The sequence below is a fragment of the Nipponia nippon genome, unplaced genomic scaffold (genome assembly GCF_047370975.1).
Source record: "Nipponia nippon isolate SJK-2023a ecotype South Korea unplaced genomic scaffold, ASM4737097v1 scaffold_12, whole genome shotgun sequence".
In the NCBI taxonomy this organism is placed as follows: domain Eukaryota; kingdom Metazoa; phylum Chordata; class Aves; order Pelecaniformes; family Threskiornithidae; genus Nipponia; species Nipponia nippon.
The window spans coordinates 13,688,558-13,711,117 of NW_028262313.1; the positions used below are offsets into that span (position 1 = coordinate 13,688,558).

Here is a 22,560-nt window from a genome sequence, read left to right on the forward strand (position 1 = left end):
GCCAGCAGCAGCAGGGGCAGGACTTGTGTCCAGCATGGGGGTGGGAAGAGCTCATCTCCCCCTCCATCTTGTGAAAAGCCCCCCCCCGCACCCCCCTTCCTATTCCTCAAGCCATGGGGCAGGGCAGCCCCCAGGGCAGCAGCACTTTAAACAAGGTTTCCCATCACTGGCTGCAGAGCTGCTGCTGACAGGCAGGGGCTGCCCTTTCCCTGCACCAAACAGCAACTCAAATTCCCACTGGACTCCAAACCCCAGGGCAGAGGTCTTAGCCCCGGCACTGCTGGAGAAGTACTCGGCCCCCACGCACAAGCCAGCCCCAGGAAACCCCTGCAAAGGCTCCGGTTCCTTGCTGCCAGTGGGAACTGGGAACCCAGTTCCAGGTCTTTTCAGCTGAGGGCAGTTATACACCACGCAAGGAGCCAGGAAGGCTACAGGGACGGGAAGTTCATGAAGGAGTCTGCAAAGGAAAGGAGCCTTGAAGCTGGCCTGAGGAGTGCTCCCCACTTGAGCTGTGCAGGGCTCTGGCTGCCCCTCCCCATGGCTGATGCAGGCTGGAGGGGTCACTCTTGCATCAAGCTGTTGATCTTTGTGAGCAGCACGTCCGTCTCCGACTCTGGGGAGACAGAAAAAACAGTCATCGCAGGCAGCCACCATCCCACAGCGACAGGCAGAGCAGCCTGAAAAGCAGGTCTGAGGAGACTTGGGTGGGGAATGTGGGATTCCCCAGTGCTGTCCCACAGGGCTGTTTGCTAAGGGCAGGATAGGAACTCTCTGGGCTGGGATTCCCTTCCCTTCTCCCTGCCATCCCAAACTGCTCTGTCATGTTCGGCTGGAGAAAGCTGCCTGTCTGCCAGGGAGAGTCCCGCAGGCACAGCCTGGCTCTGAGGGAGGGGAGCTCACATCTGTGCACACTCACCCACTGGCCGTCTTCTCTGGGAGCATTTCCTAGGAGATGGAATAGGATTGATGTTAGCATGTCAGTCTGGCCTCCCCCTTCCCTCCCCCGAGCCCCCAGCTGGTGACTGTGGAGCCCCACAGGACCCACAGTCCCACAGGGATCTGCTCTCGGTGCCTGCAGCACGGGTAAAGGAACAGGGCCAAGGTCCCCCAGCCTCAGCCCACCCAGCCCTGCAGTGCAGAGTGAGCTAGTAAGTGTGAACTAAGGCACCCAGCAGCTCGAGGAAGGGTCAGGCCAGATTTTTAGCTGCAGCCTAGTGATAAAAGCTGCCTCCACACACTGCTGTCTCACTTAGCCAGACAGGAGAGGACACCCCAGGATCTGACTCCAGAGAGGGGTGATACGACTGGGTTTGGATATGAACCAGGGCACACCACAGCCTCCCCCAACAGACCTGCCCCAGGAGGGAAAAAGGGATTAAACGTACTTCAGCAAGAGGAAGGCCCAGAGGATGGTAAGGAAGGAAGCGCAGTCTACAACAATCCAGATCATGAGGTACGTGCTGCTGGGCTGCAAGGCAACAAGACAAGCCATGAACAGCAGCCGGGGTGGTGTGCTGGTGGCACAGCCCAGCCTGCTGTGCCAGCAGTCCCTTCTGCAGGGTCACACGTTCCCATGCCAGCACGGCACTGAGCAAAAGCCACTCTCCAGGCAGCTGGCTGCCTGGGGCTGCTGCAGAAAGGGACCCACAAGTGCCTGGGGCACAGGGCTCTGGGACAGGGTGAAGGATGGAGTGGTCACTCACGAGCAGCCAGATGGGGTGTTTCATCTCCTTCAGCACCTGGCAGGCGTTGGTGGTGACAGAGCTCACCCCAGAGCACCACAGCACGGAGAAGAGCCAGGGCTGGTTCACCACGTACAAGTTGACAGAGATGTTGTCCTGGCGGTACTGCCTGCATAGGGACAGCCGTGGTCAGAGCAGCAGACAGCAGGGTGCCAGCATACTGAGCGTACAGCCAGAGAGGACTGTATCTCTTGGATTTGATCCAGCATTTGCAGCCACATGGAGCAACTGTCTGGAGAGCGAGACCCAGGGCAGATTTGCTGGCAAGGCAGAGGACTGCAGCCAGCTCCATCCCCTGCACCAGCCCTGCCTGATAAGGCATGCTTGTCCGCAAGGCTGTAGCACACACCCTGCCTTTCCCAGCAGCGCGCCAGCACTCAGCCTCAGCTGGCCCTCACCTCTGCTGGCCCCTGGGACAGAGCTAGGATAGTGCCCAGGTCCCACAGCTCCCAGGCTCCTGGGCACAGGGCTCTCACCTGATCTCCTCAGAGCTCATGTCATGGTAGGGCAGATTGACACGCAGCAGTGGCTCCTTCTCATTTTGGAGTCTCTTCCGGCCGTAAACTTGCTGAACGCCTGGGGCTTGCTGTTTGACCTGTTCCCTGAACCCATCTGGCAGCCAGAGGACCTAGGCAAAAGCCAGAGAGCACATGCAGAGGAGAGGTGCCCCAGAGAGCTTGCTCTCTTCTGATATTTCCTTGCAGGTCCAGGCACACATGGCCTGCTCAGACAGCTGCTTCCTGCCCCCCTCTCCACACTCAGCTCTTCCATGAGGATCTCAGCCAGGACAGTCTCCTAAGAGCTTGTCCCAGCCAAGAAGTAATCACAACAGACCCCACTGAGGGGAGAAAGTAGTTCCAGTCTAAGAAAGCTGCAGCAGTTATGGCCTTTCTGGGTCCTTGAATGGATTGAGCAGTGCATCCTTTTGGCCCCAACTCTGCAGCAAGAATGCACCTTGGATCAGCACTACAGTACAAGTCTTTGCTGTGTCGCCTCCTGCTCTGCATTCCCCAAAAACCAAGAAGGGAAAGCGATTTGCGTGCTAATTCATCCCCTCAGGGCAGCACGTGTCCCGAGCTGCAGAGGTTGGATGAAGTGCAAAGGCAACACAGGAGGTTGCAGCAGGAGTCCAAGAGCTGCAGGGAGAGGTGTGGCGCAACGCTGGGAGGTGGTAGCCTGTTTTCCTGCTCATGCTGCTGGTCCCCTCCCTAGACTGACTCACTGTTTACACACCAGAGTGGCCAGTGCTGGGGAACCAGAGTATTTGGAGGGGTCTGAAGCTGTAGGCATTAACCCCTAATTATTGGCAACTTCTCCCAGCTAGAGAACTCCACGCTTGGACAGGGTTCCCCAGTGGGGATCACATACAGGGATGTGGTGTATGGGGTGGCAGGGATGCTCGGTGGGGTTGGCAGGGCAGCTCCCACCACAGCAGGGCCTGGCAGTGGTGGGGCGGTGGCCAGCTCACCTGCTGTAGTGGGATGCCTGACTGTAGGATCACTTCCAGGGTGGCATTGACGAAGCTCTGGTAGTCACTGTGGTTCTCAGGCCGGAGGTCGAACATGATGGAGATATTGCTCTGCTTGGCTGCCTTTAGTGCCTGTTCCAGGGATGGGATCCTCTGTTTAGTTGCCTGGTAGCGATCACCAGCAGAAAGACTCTGCACAGTGGGAAATGGCCTCCGCTGCAAGGGTGAGAGAGGGAATTAATCATCATAGGCAGACCCTCTGTAAGCTTCCACGTCCCAAACTGGTGCCCGTCTCTGGCTCTCAGCTTCCTACGCTGGCCTTTCCACATGCTGTCCAGTACAGCATAGGGATCCTTCCCCTGCACATCCATGGGGCACCTCTACCCTTCTCCCCACTAACAGCACAGTTCAAGCAGCCCCAACACCTATGGGCATTCAGAGCAGCTCAGCAGTTGGTTAGTCACCTCTTGGGAAGAGCCTTGCCACAGCTGCCTCCAAGCCCAGGCAGGCTGTGCAGCTCAGAGCAAATGCATGCTGCCTCAAACCAGCCTCCTCCATGACTCAGATGAGGAGTCAGAACAAACCCAGCTTGGGGCTTAACCACACCCAAGGGATTCGTGCAGGTGTGGAAATGCTTCTGCACCCTGTCCAGGTGTCTGCCAGGACCAGCGCTGCAGAGGGATCCTTCCCCAGGGCAGGGCTCATGCTTCACCCACAAATGCACCCATCCCTGACCAGCCACCCCAGAGGCATCCTGACCTCCAGGAACCAGCTGCCAGCATCCAGCTGCTGGAGGTCTGTCCAGTTGAAGGCAGTGCTGTTCAGGGCAGCCCTCTCGGGGAACACAACCTGCACGTTGGTGGTCCTGGTGAGTTCCTCATCATGCATGAGGAATGGGACCCCGTCAGCACTGGCAAAGGAGCAGAGAGGGAAGCTGTGTTGCAAGCTGTTTGTCTCCTATCCTTGCCCTGGCATTTCTGCCCCCCCCCAGCCACCCTGCTAGGGTAACCCCCACCCTTATGCCTGCTTGTCATCCTCTACACAAAAAGGTGAGAGTTTGAAAGGCACAGAGCACCTAGAGACCAAGCCAGGAACCAAGCAGTTGCTTGCTCACTGCAACAGCTGTCCCCATAGCAGGATTGCATGGATGAACTAGAGCCAGGGTCTGTTCTCCAAGCAGTGCTCCTCCCCTGATGGTGCCTCCCTCCTAATGCCCTGGAAGGCAATCTGTGTGGGGAGGACAGAAACCCAGTACCTCTCCCAGATCACTGGGACACGAAGCTGGAGCCAGTCCCATACTGGGAAGGTGTGAATGGCAGAGCCCTTTGAACAGGGCTGCCTCCAAATGCAGGCTATATCAGCCCTCCAGGTGTGTTCCAGCATACCCCATGTGGGAGGTGACATCAAAGGATACACAGGTCCCTTCCTCCCTCTGAGCCCCTTCTGCCCCTTTACCTCACCATGACGTCTGTCTCAAAAACTTGCACATCACAGTCCACCGCCTTGTACAGTGACATGAGGGTGTTTTCGGGGGCCAGCTGGAAGAGGAACAGTGTTAGTGCAGAGGGCATGGGCAGGAAGGGGCAGGAGTCAGGCACTCACCCTGCCTGGCTGCATCCAGCAGCTTGGCTGGGCTCTAGGGCAACCACAATGAGACTGGGGTGACCCTGGTAGGCTGGGGGATGGAAAAGGGCTGGGTGCAGACAGCCGAAACCTGCCTAGTCCCTGCTTCCCAGCTCACACTACACAGCCAGGCTTCCTGCTGAGAGTCGCCTGCTCCTGGTCCAGCAGCGCTCAGCAAACAGCTCTGTCCTGCGGCTGCTGTACCCACCCACCTCACCCTGCGCTCATCCATCCTCCAGACCTGTGCTGCCCTGGCTGGTGTGCGGACCCCTCTCTACCGGGTTGGCCAGAGCTCATCCAGGCCTGCAGCAGCAAGGGTCTGATGCTGGTGCCCCATGGCCAGGCACAGCCTGGCTTTCGCTGTTGGAGCAGCCTGCCCCATCCACCCTGACCACTGTGCCAGGCCACTGCTGGTGCTGGTCACTCACCATGGGGGCTCCTCGGTGGCCAATCAAGGCTGGCTTGGGGGGCAGCTGGTTCTCCTCCATGAGGCAAGGGGAGGTGATTCCCAGGGGAGCCAGATACAGCACGATCATCACCACGCAGTACACAAGCAGCAGAAACACCTTGAGACCTGCAGGCAGAGACAGAGAAAATAGAGGGGTGAGGTATAGAGGAAGTATTTTGCAGGCCGTTAGGAATAAGCCAAGGCTGCTTCACCTGGCATTAACTTATGGTTGCCCTAGGTCAGATATTGCATCCCCAGCCTCAGGAACACAGCAGATTTATTCTTGGCCCACTACATGTCCTTGCACCTCAACCCAGCACTACTGCAGGGCTCAGTCTGCCATCCATAGCCCTCCTTCAGCTGCAAAGCAGTGAGGGCTGAAGCTGCACCGAGGGCTGAAGCTGCACCAAGGGCTGGGCATGAGAAGCAGCAACGAAGAGCAGGTGTTACTGCAAAACTGAGTCCTGGGGACCTGTTCCCACTGCACTGATGCTCTTTGTGCACCAGTCTGCCACCAGTGCCACTCAGTTGGGTGGTAGGAAGCAGGGCACCAGCAGAGGGGGGAGGTGGAGACCTTGGAGGGGGATTACCTGTGTTGCGGGTGCGGTAGATGAAGCTTGCCAGGGGCCAGGCAAGGAGTGTCATTCCCCCCACGATTCCAATGTGCAGGAAGGGACCTGTTGCCTGGGGAGGCAAAGGCAGCCTGTCAGCCAGCACCAGCCCAGCCCCTGGCCTCAAAATCCACATGCTCCAACGCCAGGCATCTGCCACTGCAGCCAGCACTGCTCGAAGAGCCACAGTGCCAGGGAAGGAAGGACAGGCTCCTGGGGGGACTGAACAGACTCCCTGCTCTGTTCCAGCCACCGTTCATCACCCTGATTGCAGCTGCTCCAGGAAGGACTGCTAGAGCAGGAGGAGCACCTTGCAGCCGAAGTCAAAGGCAGGGAGTTAACCCCCACTGCACACAGCCATGCTGGGGGCTCCAGTCACCACCCTACAGCTCATCCCCACAGGCCAGGTACTGGGTACAACGGAGGAGTTTCTGGTATCGAGGTGACTCACCTGCAGGGAGATACGTGCACTTCTCCACTCCTCCGCCCACTTTATTCCCAGCCCTGTGAAGGCTGCAGCCACCACCAGGGCAGTTAAGATTAGCAGGGTCTGTGGGGCAGGAGACAGGGCAGTTAGGGGAGCACGCAGCATCCTGCAGGCCAGCTGGGCTCTGCCCTGGCAGGGCAGGCAGAGTCCTCCTCACCCCTTCCCCCTGAGCCCCTGCAAATCCCGAGACCCCACTTCCCCCATCTGGGTTTGCAGCTGAGCTCTGTACCCCACGCTCTGAGCACGGGGAATAGTCTCATCCTAGAGACGAGTGGCTGGGGGACTAACACCTGCAGCCCAGCTCAGCGGGGACACACAGCCACTCAGTGGGGTCACAGCAGCCGTATGCAGCCCTAGTAGGCTGGCCGCAGCTTCCCAAGGTGCAAGGGCAGCCAGGGCAGGCACCGTCTCCCTGTACCCCCAGTCTCTCACCTTGTGCAGCCAGTGTAGCTTCAAGGGCTGGCCGCAGAGCTGCAAGCACAAAGCAAGGACCTGGGAGAAGAACAAGGAGATGTCAGAGCTGGGTTGTACCCCACACCTCAGCCCTCTAAGGAGACAGGGCTCAGCCACAGGAGCTCTGACCCCCTGACACAGGCAAGGTCTCCAGCCATGCTCAGGCTGACACAGCTCCAGCAGGCTGGATGCTGCGGGCTCCACCTGGCTCTGCACAGGGCACGGCAGCCAGTCTGTGCTCAGCACAGCTCCGTAACCCCACTAGCCCAGGCAGGATCAGTGGGGCTCACCAGCAGCACAGCCAAGTAGGTGATCAGCACGGCCGTAGCTATGAGCAGGACCAGGGACCAGTCTAGCCATAACTTCCTCTGCTTGAAGATGAACCTGCCAGCAAAGGGGATGGTCAGAGGGGCAGGGGGTACATGGGGAGCAAGGCTGGACGTGGGATCCTACTCACTCATTGAAGTTGTGGAAATCATTAAGGATGATGATGGCAAAGTAGAGCCACACCAATGTGAAGAGGAAGACGAAGAAGAGGAAAAGGAACCAGCTGCAGTCGCACTGAAAGTCAAAGATGACAGCTATGCACACACCTGCAGTGCACCTAGCCCCTGGCCAGGTTGCTGAGGCCCCTAAGGAGCACGCAGCCTGCAGCAGGGTGCACAGGGGGTCACAGCAGGCACTGGCCTCATGGGTCCAGGCACTGAGCTGCCCCATGGAGAGGGAACAGAGCTCCCCAGGAGAGCTCTTTTGGCTGGACCCATGCTACAGGAAGATGGACCAGCATCTCCTACAACAAGCCAAAAAGCTACCTATGCCAGGCTGGGGAGGACAGCCCCTGTGGCAGAACTGCCTCCTTTCCCATGCTCCTAGGAGCAGGCTGGGACTTTAGACACAGGAAGGGACAGGGAGCCAGGTCCTGTTCCCTTCTAGCTGGGTGATCTGTGGGCTGGGCAGAGAGGGGAGCTGTGCCTCAAAGCTGCCATTGCAGCGGTGAGCCTGCAGACTGCTCCTGCCTGCCCAGCCAAAGCCAGGTCCAGCTTCAGGGTCTCCAGCCCCCAGCCCTGCATACATGGGGAAGTGAGGGGTGCCACAGGTGCTGAATGGGATACCTGGCAGCCCGGAGCAGCTCGCACATTCCAGGCAAGATGGGACAAGCAGCAGCACAGCCGCTCCCATGGGAGTTGGAGACCTCAGAGAATCCCAGGGCCTCACCCCTCCCAGGTTACAAATTGTTGGGGACACCCCTTTCCAGCACCTCATCGGCAGGGGCCACACCCAGCCCAGGAACCGTGCCTCCCACGTGCCTTGCCAGGCACTCAGCGCCCCGGGACCTGCCCGCCACACTCAGCCCTCGGGGAGCGCAGCACTTTGCTCCAGGCACGTGTGAGCCCTGCTGCAGACACATGCTTGGCCAGGCAGGGGATGACCATGGTTCAGCCTTGCTGCTGCCAGTGTGCTGCTCTACCCTGCTGGTCACCCAGTGGGAACAGACAGCTCACCCTCTCACCGCTCCAGGCTAGGGCAGTCCCTGGACAGAGAGGGTGCCAGGTAGCACCCAGCTCTCTTGGGGCTCAGTCCTGGGGAGCAAGACCAGTGGCAAGGGGTCAGCAGCCCAATGTCTGGACTGAGCCCCCCCAGCCAGAGCCTTTCCCCACCCCAGTCACCACTCTGAGCCTCCCATGCAGGGGCTGGCTAGCCCCAGCTCAGCATCACCCATGGTATCACCTTGGTGGTTCTCAGGCCCTTCCTATTCTCTTTCTTGGTGGTGATCCACTGGCAGCTGTAGAGGCAGAGCAGGCAGGTGGCACAGGGGCGGCAGCAGCCAGGGGGGTCTGCCATAGCACCAGGCTGTCCCAGGTCAAAGATCAGGTGTCCTGCAGGGGATGCACATAGCATGTTGGCACAGACCTCCCAACACACATCGCTCCCCATGCCGTGGGGATGGAGCACTGCAGCATCCTGCGTCCAGGTACTGTGGTAAGCGGCTGCCCCAGAGCCCTGGGGCATAGCGGGGCTGTTGGCTGTGTCCCCAGGCAAGGCATGGTGCCAGGGAAAGCAGTAGCACAAGGTGCATCCCAATCCTGTTCAGCAGGCTGCCCTCTGACTCTGCTTAATGAGCCGGAGCAAGCCCAGAGCTGGCAGGGAGCCGGGCCTGCTCCCCAGCCCAGGGTTTGGTGCTCCGGCTGGGAGCCAGGGCACCGTGCAGGCTCCAGGGGCCGGCAGTGTCGCTGGCCAGCTTGACACAACCTTGCACCCAGGCTCCCCAGGAGTAGCCCAGCTGCAAGGACCATGCAGCCCCATGCTGCAGCCCAGGGCTCCTGCTACGCAGCTGAGGGTACATGTGACAGCCTGCGAAGTACCCATTCTTCTCCATAAGCCCAGGTCTCCGCTGAGGCAGCACCATCCTGGCAGCCCTCCAGCTCAGCTCGCACAGCAAGGGGTCCCCAGGGGGGCTGGAGAGGACCAACTGGATGGCTGTTGGTCCAAGCACTATGGGGAGGGGGGGAAGGGAGGGAGAGCAGCAGTTATGGGGGGAACCCATTGCTACAGTCGCAGACACCCAGGCTGGGTGCAGGGCTACCACTGGGTTCCGCATGCACTGGGAAGGGGAGAGGGCCATGACGCTTTGCTGTGGTCCCCAGATTCCTGGTGTTCGGCTGGAGGAAGCAGGGAACCCCAAACAAGATCTTCCTTTATCCACCCCAAGAACCCCATGTTTATTACTGCTTGCCCTGCTGCGGAGCTGCTCCCCCTCTCATCCCAACCTCCCCAATAGGCCAGGCACCCCACACAACACTATCACCCCGCAGATTAAGCCAGACTCTCATTTCACTGCGACCACTGAGCCGGCTGACCACATCCTCCCAGCCACGTCCTCTCAATGTTGGGGGCAAAGGTGTGCCTAGCAGAGCCATGTCCCAGCCCAACCTGGGCCCTAGCAGAGCTAGCCCAGGCCCTCCTAGCCCCAGCCAGCCACACCAGAGTGGCTCTGCCATGCCCTGGCTATGGCCAAGGTCAGCTTGGTCTCCCCCTGTGACACAGCAGCACTCAAGCACGACACCTCGCTCCCAAATACCACTAGTGTGTTGATCTCCAGGGCTGGGCTGCAGAGTCTCGCCCAGGACCCACACAGAGCAGTGGCCCCTGGGGCATGCACAGCCAGGTACCAACCCAAGAGCAGGACCCCTAACCTGCCCAGCTGGCTTCTGCAGGTTGGGGGAGGTCTGGGGCCTGCCATCAGCAGGTCCAGCCAGCCAAGGCATAGGGGATGCTGAGCAGCACAGCGATGCCCAGATCCACTGCCTCCTCAGTCTTCTAGGGACCAGATCAGCAGCTGTGATCTGCTCAGTGATCGCACAGAAGGAGCCAGCCCTAACACAAGTGCAGGAAGCCGTTGGACCAGACAGTTTACCTCCTTGATGCCCAGGGGCTCTGGCTGCAGGCTCATATCCCTGCTGTCACCAGAAGCAGAGGCACCACTTCCACCAGGGAGCAGCGGGCTCAGCCAGCATCCCCTGGGACTCGCCCCGTCCCCCCCTCGCTGCTCACACAGGTGGAGCACCAGTGCCAGCAGCTGCTCAGGGAAACCCTGCCCGCCCCCCCCCAGCCGGCTCCCACGCAAGGTACAAAGTACAGCAGGATTGGCTGTAAAGTCCAGCCGAAGTTCAGCACTCAGCTGCTCCAAGAGGCTGTTGCTGCCAGGACCGGCCACAAATCTATGCCAGTGGTGCTGTCTGGAGGGTTCGGAGCGAAAACACCACCCTGTTCCCCAGCTCAGAGTGGGACTGCAGCAGCGGCAGTAGTAGTTATTGTGCAACACCCGTGCCCAGGGCAGAGGTCCCAAGCAGAGTTGGGCTGTGCACACAGCAGACCCTGCTCAGCTTCTGCTCTGGCTCCAAGGGGAGAGCTGCACAGGGGGAACTGGGGGTCCAGCAAGGCTGGAAGGAGCCCTCCCTTCAGCTCCCACCAAACAACCCCCACAGCACACCCCTGGCCCTAGTCACCTTGAAGGGGTGACAAACCCATTGCTGCAGTCACCGACATGGCAGCGTGCGCTCACAGCCCCACAGGGACCTTTGTGCCCCAGGGGTGCTGGCACAGGACAACCAGGTGGGCACGGGCAAGGCAAGACCCCACTGCCCTCATGGAGCTGAACCAGCCCAGGCTGCATGCCACTGGGCAGGTCGGCAGGAGCTGACACCCAGCCCCACTGTCCCCTGGCCTCAGAGGAGGGAGAGCAGAGCTCCTGGGTCAGCATGGGGAACACAGTGACCCCAAAACAGCAACAGCAGCACAGTCTAGCCCAGACCTCCCACCCCACATCTCCCCCATGCAGTCAGCCCTGGGCTCCCCAGAGCATGGGAACAGCACTGGCAGCCCCCTTCCTTCTCCCCCTCAGCTGCACGCAGGGCCAGGACAATCACCCCCGCTTGCTGCTCTGCCAGCAATCCTGCAGCTCCCATGGCAGCGCAGGACGGCGTCCCCACGGCATGGGCTGCCACCCCCGGGCAGTGAGCCAAGCGGGCAAAATACCTGCTCCCTGCGGACCTCGGGTTCCTGCAGCTCGGATGCCAACAGGCCAGGTGAGTGCTGGGGCTGGGCTCTCAGCTGGGTGTCCCTGCGCAGCAGAGCCCTGCTCTGCTGCCTGCTCACACCCTCCTGGGTGTGTTTGTGGCCTGGCAGGGCTGCCGATGCCGCCTGCAGGTCTGCACAGGCCGGCAGAGGCGGGTTGCCCGCAGCGGGTACAGGAGGCAGGGTCAGGGGTCAGGTTGGGCCCCCGCCAGTGGCTTTGTGTCCCGCTGACCCTGGCACAGCCTCTGCTTCATGGCCGCTGGGAAAGTGGAGAAGGGGCCCAGGGGGGCGTTGCGCACCACAGCACAGCAGAGTTTGCAGGCAGCCCACGCTCCAGACGGATTAAGGCTCCAGGGAGAGCTCCGGGAGCAGGGACGGCAGATGCAGGCAGAACTTCATGCATCGCTGGGCCTTTGAGCAAGGGGCTGTAGGAGCCCCTCTGTCAAAGGGAGACTTTTCCCTTCTTTGCAGAGGAAGCCTGGGACCGACACATCCCGGGCCACCAGAGCTGGCCCAGCTGATGCTCACTGGGGCATGCTTTGAAGGTGGAAGCATAGAGGTAAAAGTGGTTTCTTGTCTTGAGCCAAGAGAAGTGTTTCAGAGCCAATGCACCTGAACTTTGCTGAAGCAGCAGTTGAAAGCAGGCTCCGAGACAGGGGCCTGATGCCACTTGCAGATTGACCAGGCCATGCCCTCCATCTCCCCAGCTCCCTCCCTGTGGCACGGCATAGCTGCAGCCCCCCACCCTCTGCTCCAGGTCTCAGCAGAGGCGCAGCCCCGGTGAGCCAGGATGCAGAACGGGCGCTTGGATCTTTCCGTGTCAGTGACTTGCTCCATCATTGCCTGGGATCTCAGTGGACCTCTGTGATCTCCTGCCACTTGCAAAGGAGCCAAGAAAGCTGATTTACAGGGAAGCGATGGCATCCTCCAGTGACACAGCAACTGTCAGGCTAGGCAGAAGCCTCAGCACTCACCCTTGCCGCTCATCCTATTCCACACCATTATTAACAGCTTTGGCACAAATCACTGAACAGCTCCATGAAATGTGCTGATCAAGTACATTTGTGAGGCCTTATCAGCAGAGGGTCTGGAGCACTGCAGGAGGGGTTGTGTAATAACACCCATTGCTCCACACCGGGAGGAATTAGCTGAAAGCATTGCTATGGCCAGGAATGCCCCTGGGACAAGCGAGCAGCCCCGCACCCCAGACGTCATCAGCTGTGAGCAGCTAGCGGCATGGTTGGCCTCCTGCACCCGCGTGCTCCGCCAGCTCCGGCACAGACCAACCACGGTGCCACGGGGCAGAGCAAACCTGTGGGCAGGGGTCTTCCCAGTGCGACTGTGCCCCGGGAGAGCCCCTGGGATGCAGAGAGCCTGTTTTACCGGATTAAGGATATTTAGTGTCGGGGAATGGGTTGCAGATTATAAGGAGATGAAGACGTTAGCACTGGGGGGAAGGACCACTTCAGCCAAGAAACAGCTTAGGCAGCGGGGAGAAGAAAACTGAGCATGAATAAAGAGACCGAGGTGATACTGGAAGCGGGGAGGCTGGAGCAGAGCTCCTGGAGACCCAAAAGCTGTGGATTTTAGGGGTGCAAGGCAAAGCTAAGGGGAGAGGTGCCCCTCAACCACAGGCAGGTGGAGCAGCGGGACCAGGGGCTCCCCCAGGTATCCCCCCGGGTACTGGCCGCCGCCTGGCCGCGCCGGGCAGGAGCCCCCTTCTCTCTGGAAGGACAAACTTGAGCGCTACGGAGGGAGCGAGGCCCCCGGGGCCCGCACAGGGCCCCCGCCGGGGGAGCCCCGCCAGAGACGGGCCCGCAGCCCCCGCCTCCTGCAGCCGCCACCCACCAGAGGGCGTGCCGCCGGCGCGGTGGCTCTGCCGCCCCGGAGCGCCGCCCCGCACTCTATGGTCGCGCAGCCCCTCCCGCCGCGCTGGCGGGGCCGCTGCCGGCTCATGGCCGAGCGGCGCCCGGACACGGGCAGCTCCAGAGCAGGGGAGCGGCGGCAGGGCCGCTATTGCCGCGTGAGCCCACGGCTTCAGCCCCGTGTGAAGCGGCAGCCATTTCTTATCCCCGCCGCCTGACGGCAGGAGGCAGCCATGTTGAGCGAGGGCAGCGGCGTCGCACCGGTGCCTGTAGGGGGCGGCAGCCATTTTGAGTACTGGCACGCGCAGCGGGCGGCGGCGCCGCCGGGGCCCTGCCCGCTCAGCGCCGGCGCGCGGCCGGCAGTGGGCGCGCTGGGTCCACGCTGCCGCCGCCTCAGCGCGCCGCTCGCTCCGCGCCGGCCCTGCCGCCTCCGGAGCGGCCGCCCCCGCCAGCCGTTCCCTCAGAAGGGCCCGGCCCCCGGCGGCCACGCTCCCGCCGGCAGCTCGCCCGGGAGGCTCCTCGGGCTCCCCCTTCCACAGAGGCGGGCCGCCGCCGGGGGCTCGCAGAGCTGCAGGCCCCCAGAGCAGAGCACAGCCCTCGCCAGGACCTGCCTGCTGCCTCAGATGGTTTTGATGTTGTAAAAGGCCAATGGAGGTGACGTACGGTGACGTCCAGTGTGCTTCTGTCCGCATTTTAGGTCTTCCTGTAGTTGATGTTCACACATGAGGAGTCAGCAACTCGCCGAGCTGAGCTGCCGCTGGTTTGTGATGAGGGAGATCTGCCCCGTGCCCCCTCCCTCCAAAGCGAGTCTACCCCGAGCAGCGGGTCCTGGCTGCTGGAGCCTGCTGCAGCGCAGGAGCGCAGGTCAGGGTTTCACCAAAAGGAAGGAGCAGAACTCAGGGACGCTTCATGGCAGAGTCCATCAGGCTGCCATAAACAGAGGCATCCTAGGCATACACTGCTCTGCCAGCCCAGGTGCTTGTCTGATCTCCAGGGACCAAGTTACAGTTGAACAGTTAAAGCTAACAACCAGAATATATAGTCAAGCTAGCTTAGCTCTACAGCTGTCTCACCATGAAGTCGGAGGTGCCAGAATTAGTTGGGAAGAAGACAGAAAATAATGTCCCTGTCAGCACAGTTGAATCAGCTCATGAACAACATCAAGTGTTGCATTGCTGTAAGTAGGGTTTGTGCCCTGCCTTCACTTGTGAACAGTCTCATCTGTAAGTGTTCTTTTAGATTCTAGTAAAGATATAAAAACAAATGCACAGAGGAATAGTCTAAGTGAGCGGGGAAACTTACGTTGGTATATTACAGTTCAGCTGAAGTTATCTCCCTAGACTTTTAACTCGGGGAGCAGAGAAAGTATTTTCGACATATGGAAGCAACTCAATGGCTTTATGTTAAGTTCTTGTTTATCAGCTGAACTGTTCACAAGCCATCCTTTTCAGAAAAGGATGTAAGCCACCATTTCAGTTACTTCTGTTTTCCACTATACTGCATGTAATTTACAAGAAATATGGCTTTTAAGTTTGACTGTTTTAGGGAATGTTTTCCCTTCACATAATCTCCCGTAGGGCTCAAGACCTGGGATAAAAGGGTAAGGCAACACAGGTTTCTGTAACCATTACTTCACACTCTCTGAGCTTGTAATGGACAACAAAAAAATCAGTGTATCACCATTCCTCTGCTGTCAACACTTTAAAAGTCAGTGGCACAGACTGTGCTTCCACCCCAGCTAGTAGCTGACCTACATAAACTGGTAGGCCAAGGCAAAGATCTCTCCATCAGGAATCTGAAAAATCCCTACTTGTTGATAATCTGCAGTAATAGAACTTGCTGCATTTTGAAGCTATCTTGCATAGGCACATTTTAAATTAAATTGTTAGAAAGAACTACTCAGAAGGTAAAATGCCTTCTTAAGGGAGGGTGTATGGATCATGGCACTAGTCTCGATGTTTAGGTTTACTTTTTCCTAAAGGCCAGAACCTTATAAGGAATTAAAGTCTGATGAACAAACTTTGGATCAGATTTTTTTTTTCCCCAGAAGTAGGCAAGTTAAGGAGATCAGGAATGCAGATTGTGAGAGTATTGTTCAGCATGAGAAAAACCTCTGTGGACAACTTTATTTCAGCTCTTACCACTGAGTTTGTATGATACAAGGCAAACCACGACCCAAACATTTTCACGGGTGGTCCTTATAGTTTTCATTTCCTAAGTACTTGAAAACAGCATGGGGCTGATTTTCAGGAGTGATAATCATTTGTTGTTGTAATTGAGATGAATGATAGGAGCTCTGAATGCTAGTGAGTGTTAAGAATTCAAGCTGCACAGTAACAGTAGATCTCAGATTGGGCATTGTACCAGTACAGCGTTTAGCCCCACTGTTTTCGCAGGAATCTAGCACCCCTGAAGGGTTTATGGAGAACAGAGACTTTCACAAGAGCACAGTAGAAAAGCAGAAGGTAATCTGTTCAGTAAGCATTATACCATATACATACAGTTAGGAAATTATTTTTTAGGCATAGTGTCATGGCATATCTAAAGTTGATAACAAGGCAAACAAGACTTTTCCTGGGCTCCCTGAAAAAAAGAGGCATTCAAACAGGCAAGTCTTGCTTTCATTTATAAAAAATGTAGTTACCAGATTCTGATATTTCTGTCAGAGATCTGTCCTGTAAGATTTGCATGCTATACTTCATTGATGATTTCAAGGACTGAAATAATTGTTTTTGTTTAGATGTAGCTCTTTCTTTTTGGAACTTGAACTAGTTTAGAATTTGAAGATGTTTATAATTTGCCATTTCCTAATTGCCTTATCATTGCATACTTAACTGAAGCCACACAATAACAAACTGAAGCCAAATCTTAAGTATTACATTTAAGATACGATAGAAGGGATGCTCACAGGGTATACTCACATGCAATTTTGCATCTTAAACTACATTTTTTTTGTTTTTTGTTTTTTTTTTTATCATCTACAAAGGAAGCTGACTAATTTATTTCTAGCAGAACTGTTTTTCTAGTTAGTTCATTTCCTTTATAGCGATAATTACTGGAAGTTAAATTGTAGGGTTATTGCAACTTACTGAATGGGGCAACACTGATACTCTGCAGATCTGGTTCCACTTGCTCTGCATTGAAAAACATACTTGGGTCATATCAGTAGTTTATGTTATTTTCTGACCAATATTTGTGTTTTTTTACAGAAAAAGCTATACTACTTCCCTTGTCAATAAGCATAAAACATCTTATCTGCCACTTACTTCTATTGTTCTACTACACAAGCTTTTGTATTTAGCCTTTTTTTGTTGTTTACTAACTGTTAAGACATACTATTATTTTTGCACAGGGATAAGCCTTTGCTACGGAGTGTTTGCTCCTGATGCATCTCTAATTTCTGTTCAAAGTTACTGTAGACGAGCATTTCCCCTGCCTTTCAGGATATAAAAGCAGCTGCAAGATCATTATGTTAAAGCATGCTACGGAAAACAAAATCTGTTTGTTGCTTAAGTTGCCTTTCTTTTCTCATTGTTTCAGAAGCCTTCCATGAAGTCATTACTGCTCACTGATGTTACTGTTAAGCCACATACTTTGTTACAACATTACTGAGGAGATAACAGTAGTCTAGATAGGATAAGACTCTGGATCAGCATTCATATCAAAAACAAGCTTAAGTATTTGACAAAGAAAAGCTCAACTCTCAAACTATAACAAGTGCCTATTAGGATACAGCCCAAGCTCCCAAGCACCTGACTTGTAAGTGCTTGCTTTGTATTCAAGTATCAGCACAGACAGTGGTTCAAGTCAGTCCTTGCTCAAGGAATACCACTTCTGATCCCCTATTAACCTTATCATTTATGGGATTCTCTACTCTACATATCCAGGCAGAGAAAACAAAGCCCTCTTATATGGCTCTTTTACTATCACTTCCTTATTCTCAGAGAGGTTATTTGGGGACAAATAACACTTTTGAGAGTCACAATGGGTGCTGTGACCAGTAATAATCACATTGTATTTGCAGTGCTACTACATTTTCCCCCCTAATACCTACAAGCTGTTGTTATCAGATAGCTTCACAGAACTAATAGAGTCTTCCCTGTTGTCTTAAGGGATACAGTTCATTTACACTAGATACTTCTACAAAAGCAACTTTCCCACATGTGTAACTTATCTACATCCCATACTTTACAATTGCTATAAGCTATTAGTTTAAATACTAAACAAAAAAAATCAAAAAGAACCAAGACAAAGGTCAAAGCTAGTACACTTACCAGATAGAAGCAGCCTCTTATTCTAAACTCTCTAATATGCATAAGCAGCAGCTCTTTGCCACTGCCAGATTTATAGGACCAGCCTCCAGAGCACTGTGCTGAGGGTAGGTTTATATAAAGGGCCCTTGCTAGGGAGTGATGAGTAATCTGGTGGGGAGGTGGTGTCTTTATGTCTTTAGGTGGCTGGACTATAGTTGTGTTGTAGTGATGCTAGTATGTAGATTTATTAACAGAGGAGTAATTTAAAAAAAAAAAAAAAACCAAAGCAAACAAACTTTTGGTCTAAAGTAGTTAGTTTAACTTTTTTGTTCCCTAAGTTATAATTTCTTGTCCATGTTCATTCATGGCTTATTTTCTGGTACCTATTTAAGGCCTTTTCAGTCATAAATATCTTCAGGTAAAGGCTCTACTGAATTGCTTAACACAGGTAAAATATTATAGTGGTTAAAGAAAAACATGGCTTTAGTACTGCCTACCATCTGTTTTCTTACTTGACTGTTACAGATACTTACTGTGAGTATGTATAAGGGCTCTGTTTTAGTAACTTCTATGTGAATTTTCTTCTGAGCCTTTAACTAGCGCAAAGGGTTGTGAGGGATTTCTAGCTAGTGGCCTGCATTTATATTTTCTGCTCTGTATTTTCTCAGAGCTACTATGTAATTGGTATCTCTGGGGCTTGGTGTCTAGCTGCCTGTGGTTTCTCATGTTCAGTGTTTATGGACAAAATGCTTATGTTTGGGGGAAAAAGTGTCTGCCTGACAGACTGCAGAAGGTGTTTGTGCAGTTGTGAAGCATTTTCTTGACACCACATGTTGGGGAAAAAAAGGCTCTTTTTGCATTGAAGTTAGGAAGGTACAAGTATAACCTTTTTTTGTCTTGCTTCCTGTGAGACGTTCTTTTCTGGAACCTAGGCTGCAAGAGACACTTGCTACTTTTTCAGATGGAGTGGTTGGCAGCATGGAGAGGCTTAACATTGTGGTTGAACTGTTCTGATGAAGAGTTGCTACTAGAAAGTATAGCAGAAAGCTATTAGGGTTTTTTGATAGTTTTCTGACAATGGAAAACTGGATTTCCTGTGGTGGTGGAGAGGCTCAGCTGTAAGGCAGTACTTCAAAATGTAAAAACCTTAGGCTGCCAAAGCCCCTTCCACAACAGTGCCTTGGCTTCTACCTGAGGGACCTGCTGCAAATGACTGGTTCTGGCAAGTTAGGGCTAGGTCTTGTAGCTTGTGCAGGTAAATATGATCCAGAATCAGTGTTTTTCTGCTGTCGGCTCGAAGTGGCTGTGCCTGTTTGAACCTTTACAATAGCTAAATACTCTTTCCAATGAGCAAACAGAATGTACTGTGGGAATGTATAAACATCTTAAATGACTTGTACTGTAGTGTCTTGATCTGTGTATGTATGGGCTATCTCTGTTGGAGGTGCATTCTTAGCTGCTTGGGAAATGATTTTCAAGTAGGCATGTCTGTGATCCTTTCTTTTAAGCTTATTAGCTTCCAGCTTATCTGGAAGCCCAGCAGCTTGTTCCTGCTAAGTTTTAATTGATGATTGGAAATAATGGTAGAATTTTAAAAAGTCATACTTTTAGGTTGTTCTGCTTTTGAGTCAGTAAAAGCATCACAGATTCAGATGTTACTAAGACCAGAGAAATAGTAACTTTGGAGGCAGTGGTACTTAAAACAGCATGTGCATATCTTTGGGACTCAAAGGATTCAGGTGGGTAGGATATATAGGCAGGAATATGACGCTAATGCCTACCTATAATGAACTTTATGCTTAATTTTTTTTTGACTTAGCTACTTCAGCAGATTGGAGTATTATAAGCAATTAATTTACCATTTGCATACCTCTTTAAGGTGTTCTTTGAGCTTTCTGAAGTATCACTAGCTTTTAGTTGTGCATTGGCTAGCTGTCTGTTTATTAGGTGGTCATTTGCCTAATCAGTTTTACTTTCTTTTTTAGTGTTAATTGATGGTTTACCATGGATCAGCTTGCATCCAGGTGTGGATTGAAGAACTTCTGGGTGATTTCCAAACAACTACTCATTGTTCTGCACTTGTACCTCTTGAATGATGGTTGTTACTTTGTCTGGTCCTTTTTTCCCAGCTTGCTTATATTTCACTCAAATGCAAAGCTCATGCAGTTAACTAGCTTGTGCAGTTAAGACATGCCAATTGCTTCCCCCACAATGTAGCTTATGATAAAATCTTAATTCACTTTTATGCCTTTTGCTAAGTTATTCTTGGGTTTTGCTGTTAAATTAAGTATTTGATCCTGTGTCCAGAACAGAATGTAATTTGCATTAGGAAATGAAAACAGACTTGTAATTGTTGTCTCCTGTGTTGCAGCAGACATGCACTAATACTCACTAAGAACTTCTAGGCATCCCTGTGAAGTGCTCACTAGATAAGATACTAATACAGAGATCAAACATCTATTCACAGAACTTACCTCTATTTTAAGAAGGTGCTTGACTGCTCGGAAGAGGTTCTGTTCTTGTTTGGCAGAACTGGGCTGGTCCATGACTTATAAGTACATGGTGGGTTTAGAATTTGTGAAGCTCATGAAGAGGGTGCTCTGCCTTCTTGATCAGTGCAGGGTGATGCTGATGTGGGAGGATTTGTTGCCTAAAGTCCTTATCTCCAGCACTGGGAAGAAAAGAAGCACACCTGGAAAAAAGTCTTAAGAGCAAGTCCTGAGAGGACCTTCAATGGTTGAAATGGATATTGAGATAAAAAAACGCCACTCTCTAAGTTTGCGGCTGTCATACTTGGAGCTACCATCACAGGCTGTACCTTGTTGCATTAGACATTTTACAGCTATAGGATGAAGGTGATTGTTGCCTTAGGTACTTGCACTTGCTTGCCTTGTCAGGTACAATTACAGACAGATGGTTATGAGGAACCGGGAATATGCGTAGCTCAGCATGAAGGACATTTGTCTTGGCACTCTAGCTGTTTTGTCACTGTCAAGCTTTGTTTCTAGGTTCTGCAGAATTATACAGAAGCTGAGTGAGTGCTGCATGTATTTGAGACAGTCCCCACATGTGAAGGCTAGCATGGGAGAAAACAAAACATGCTTGTTTGCAAAACAAAAGAAGTGGTGAGGAGAGTGTAGGAGAAGGCATTCAGGATGAATATGAATGTAACAAGCCCAAAATAGGGATGCAGCAGTGACTAAAGCTTAAGCTGGGAGTTGTAGCTGTGATAAAATGTTAGGAATAAAACCGCAAAATGTAGATGGATATTGTTGGGGCCTTGTGTCCAGATTGAGTTGTGTGTGACACTGGCATTCTGCTCCTAAATGCTGTTGATAATCAGTGGTTTGAAAGAAGAGTAGAAAACTTGCAGAAAGCTTTTAGGGTACTTAACAGTCCTCCTGGGGACTTTTGGAAACCCAGGATTACATGCAGCCATGATCTAGTCTGTGGGTAGCAGGGGCTACTGCGTGGTTCCCACTACAGTGCAGTCCAAACTGTCCCTCCCATGCTTTGTGGTGCTACAGGGTCTCCTTGCTAGGGTCTCCTTATTGTCTTTGTTCACTTTTGTGATCAGGAATTGCTATGCTCGAACTGGACAGCTGAATAAACTTTGAGTGTTAGACAGATTAGGCTAAGAATCATTTAAACAGTGCTAACTGCAAGCTCTGACTCATTCTGCTCTGTTGTAGTGCAAATACTTGTGCTAATTTGCACTGTTTTGACAGTCACTTCTGCAATAGATAAACTACTCTTTCAGATGTCTAATTAAATACTACAAGTATTCTGACTAGAAATGCTTTAAGAATACTACTTGAGATTGCTGCTGCCAGAACTGCGTTTTCTTGAGTTATTCAGTAATGCTAATCTAATGACATAAACAGCTGGACTGCTAAATGCTGTTAATGTAACCTTTTTATCTGACTACAAGCATGTTACCACATCAGTCCTACTCTAAATATTGACAAACACAGACTTTGCAAAAACTTTGCAGGTGGGAAGTTCAACCCATGTTGAATTCCAATAGACATTACCAGAACTCAATAGCATTACTTGAGAGAATGGGTTTTGCCGTAAAAGCACAAGTCAAAGTATTTAATGATTAAAAAATGAGGGATAGAAGAGGCTTTTCAAAAGAGCATTACCTGGCACAGGAACAGCCAATTCACTGGAACAAAAAGGTCAGAGGAGTGAGTGGAAATGATCAACATCTCATTGCCCAGACTACAAGTATCATTTCTTTGGGAAGCAGTACTGTCATGTCTTGGCTGGTGATGGGGAAAGCTACTCTTTATCTGATTATGGAGCCTTGGAGTATCATTATGGAGGATGTAAGTCTTAACCTTGATTTAACTGGCATAAATGGCTATGCTGTCCAAAGAAAAAAAATCTTAGCATCTTGCAGTTAGGAGGGATAAATGATGTAGATATTAGCTATGCATGGCAGTGTGAAATGAGAATTGCAGAATGCTTGGAGGAAGGCATTTGGGTTCTTTGGTTAGATTATGGCTAGTTGTACACAGCAGCAGATTCAGTAGGTTAAACAGGCAAGGTCAGCAGGTCAGGAATTGGCTAGAGCCCTGCCTAATCCACACATGCAGTGAAGAAGCAGGGATAAGAGCATTGGACTTGTCTGAGCTACTGTAAGAGACGAACCTCAGTGTCCATGATCCAGTGGGTAATCCATTCTTGGGTGACTGCGGGCTGTGTGTCGATAAGCTGATTTGAGTAACTGATCTTGGTTGTCCTAATCCCATGGTTTTTAGTCAATTATTTGCTTTGACAGATAGCTGATAATCAGGTCTCGATGATCTTAAGGGTCTTTTCCAACCTTGATGATTCTATGATTCTATTCTTCTATTCCAGCTGAAAGCATTGTGCCTAAACTCCTGGAGGGGAATAGCAAGGCTGCTGTGTACTTGGAAAACTATATAAATATTTTCTCTAAATTATTTGTTCAGATTTGTAGTGTTTCAAAGTGAAGCTTTTCATGTGCTCTAGAGCAATGAATCAATTTTGGTTTTAATGCCCATAT

The 22,560-nt window shown here is 52.8% G+C and overlaps 1 protein-coding gene across 4 annotated transcripts; it reads right to left on the bottom strand.

Annotated features, from left to right (window-relative positions):
- Positions 1 to 166: 166 nt before the first annotated feature.
- GDPD2 (glycerophosphodiester phosphodiesterase domain containing 2) lies at positions 167 to 20,116 on the bottom strand. 4 transcript variants are annotated; one of them, XM_087748152.1, is made up of 17 exons: positions 17,547 to 17,595; positions 16,362 to 16,406; positions 8,561 to 8,709; positions 7,290 to 7,393; positions 7,123 to 7,216; positions 6,812 to 6,871; positions 6,344 to 6,442; positions 5,872 to 5,965; positions 5,262 to 5,407; positions 4,666 to 4,748; positions 3,970 to 4,120; positions 3,211 to 3,426; positions 2,219 to 2,370; positions 1,704 to 1,851; positions 1,386 to 1,468; positions 917 to 945; positions 167 to 613 (listed from the first exon to the last, which is right to left on the bottom strand). In XM_087748152.1, the coding sequence occupies exons 3-17, from the start codon at positions 8,672 to 8,674 to the stop codon at positions 561 to 563; spliced, it is 1,626 nt and encodes a 541-aa protein (XP_087604278.1). In that variant the 5' UTR covers positions 8,675 to 8,709; positions 16,362 to 16,406; positions 17,547 to 17,595; the 3' UTR covers positions 167 to 560. The 4 variants fall into 4 exon arrangements, with proteins under 4 accessions (XP_087604278.1, XP_009463599.1, XP_087604276.1 ...); XM_009465324.2 differs by lacking the exons at positions 16,362 to 16,406; positions 17,547 to 17,595 and adding an exon at positions 20,000 to 20,116; XM_087748150.1 differs by lacking the exon at positions 16,362 to 16,406 and having other exon boundaries at positions 17,547 to 17,604.
- Between the last annotated feature and the right edge of the window lie 2,444 nt (positions 20,117 to 22,560).

Coding starts and splice junctions, on each gene's coding strand:
- GDPD2 (XM_009465324.2), bottom strand. CDS start 8,674: ATGGCAGACCCCCCTGGCTGCTGCCGCCCCTGTGCCACCTGCCTGCTC. Junction 7,394..8,560: donor AGGGCCTGAGAACCACCAAG/GTGATACCATGG, acceptor TTTGACTTTCAG/TGCGACTGCAGCTGGTTCCT. Junction 5,966..6,343: donor GTGCACGTATCTCCCTGCAG/GTGAGTCACCTC, acceptor TTGCCTCCCCAG/GCAACAGGTCCCTTCCTGCA.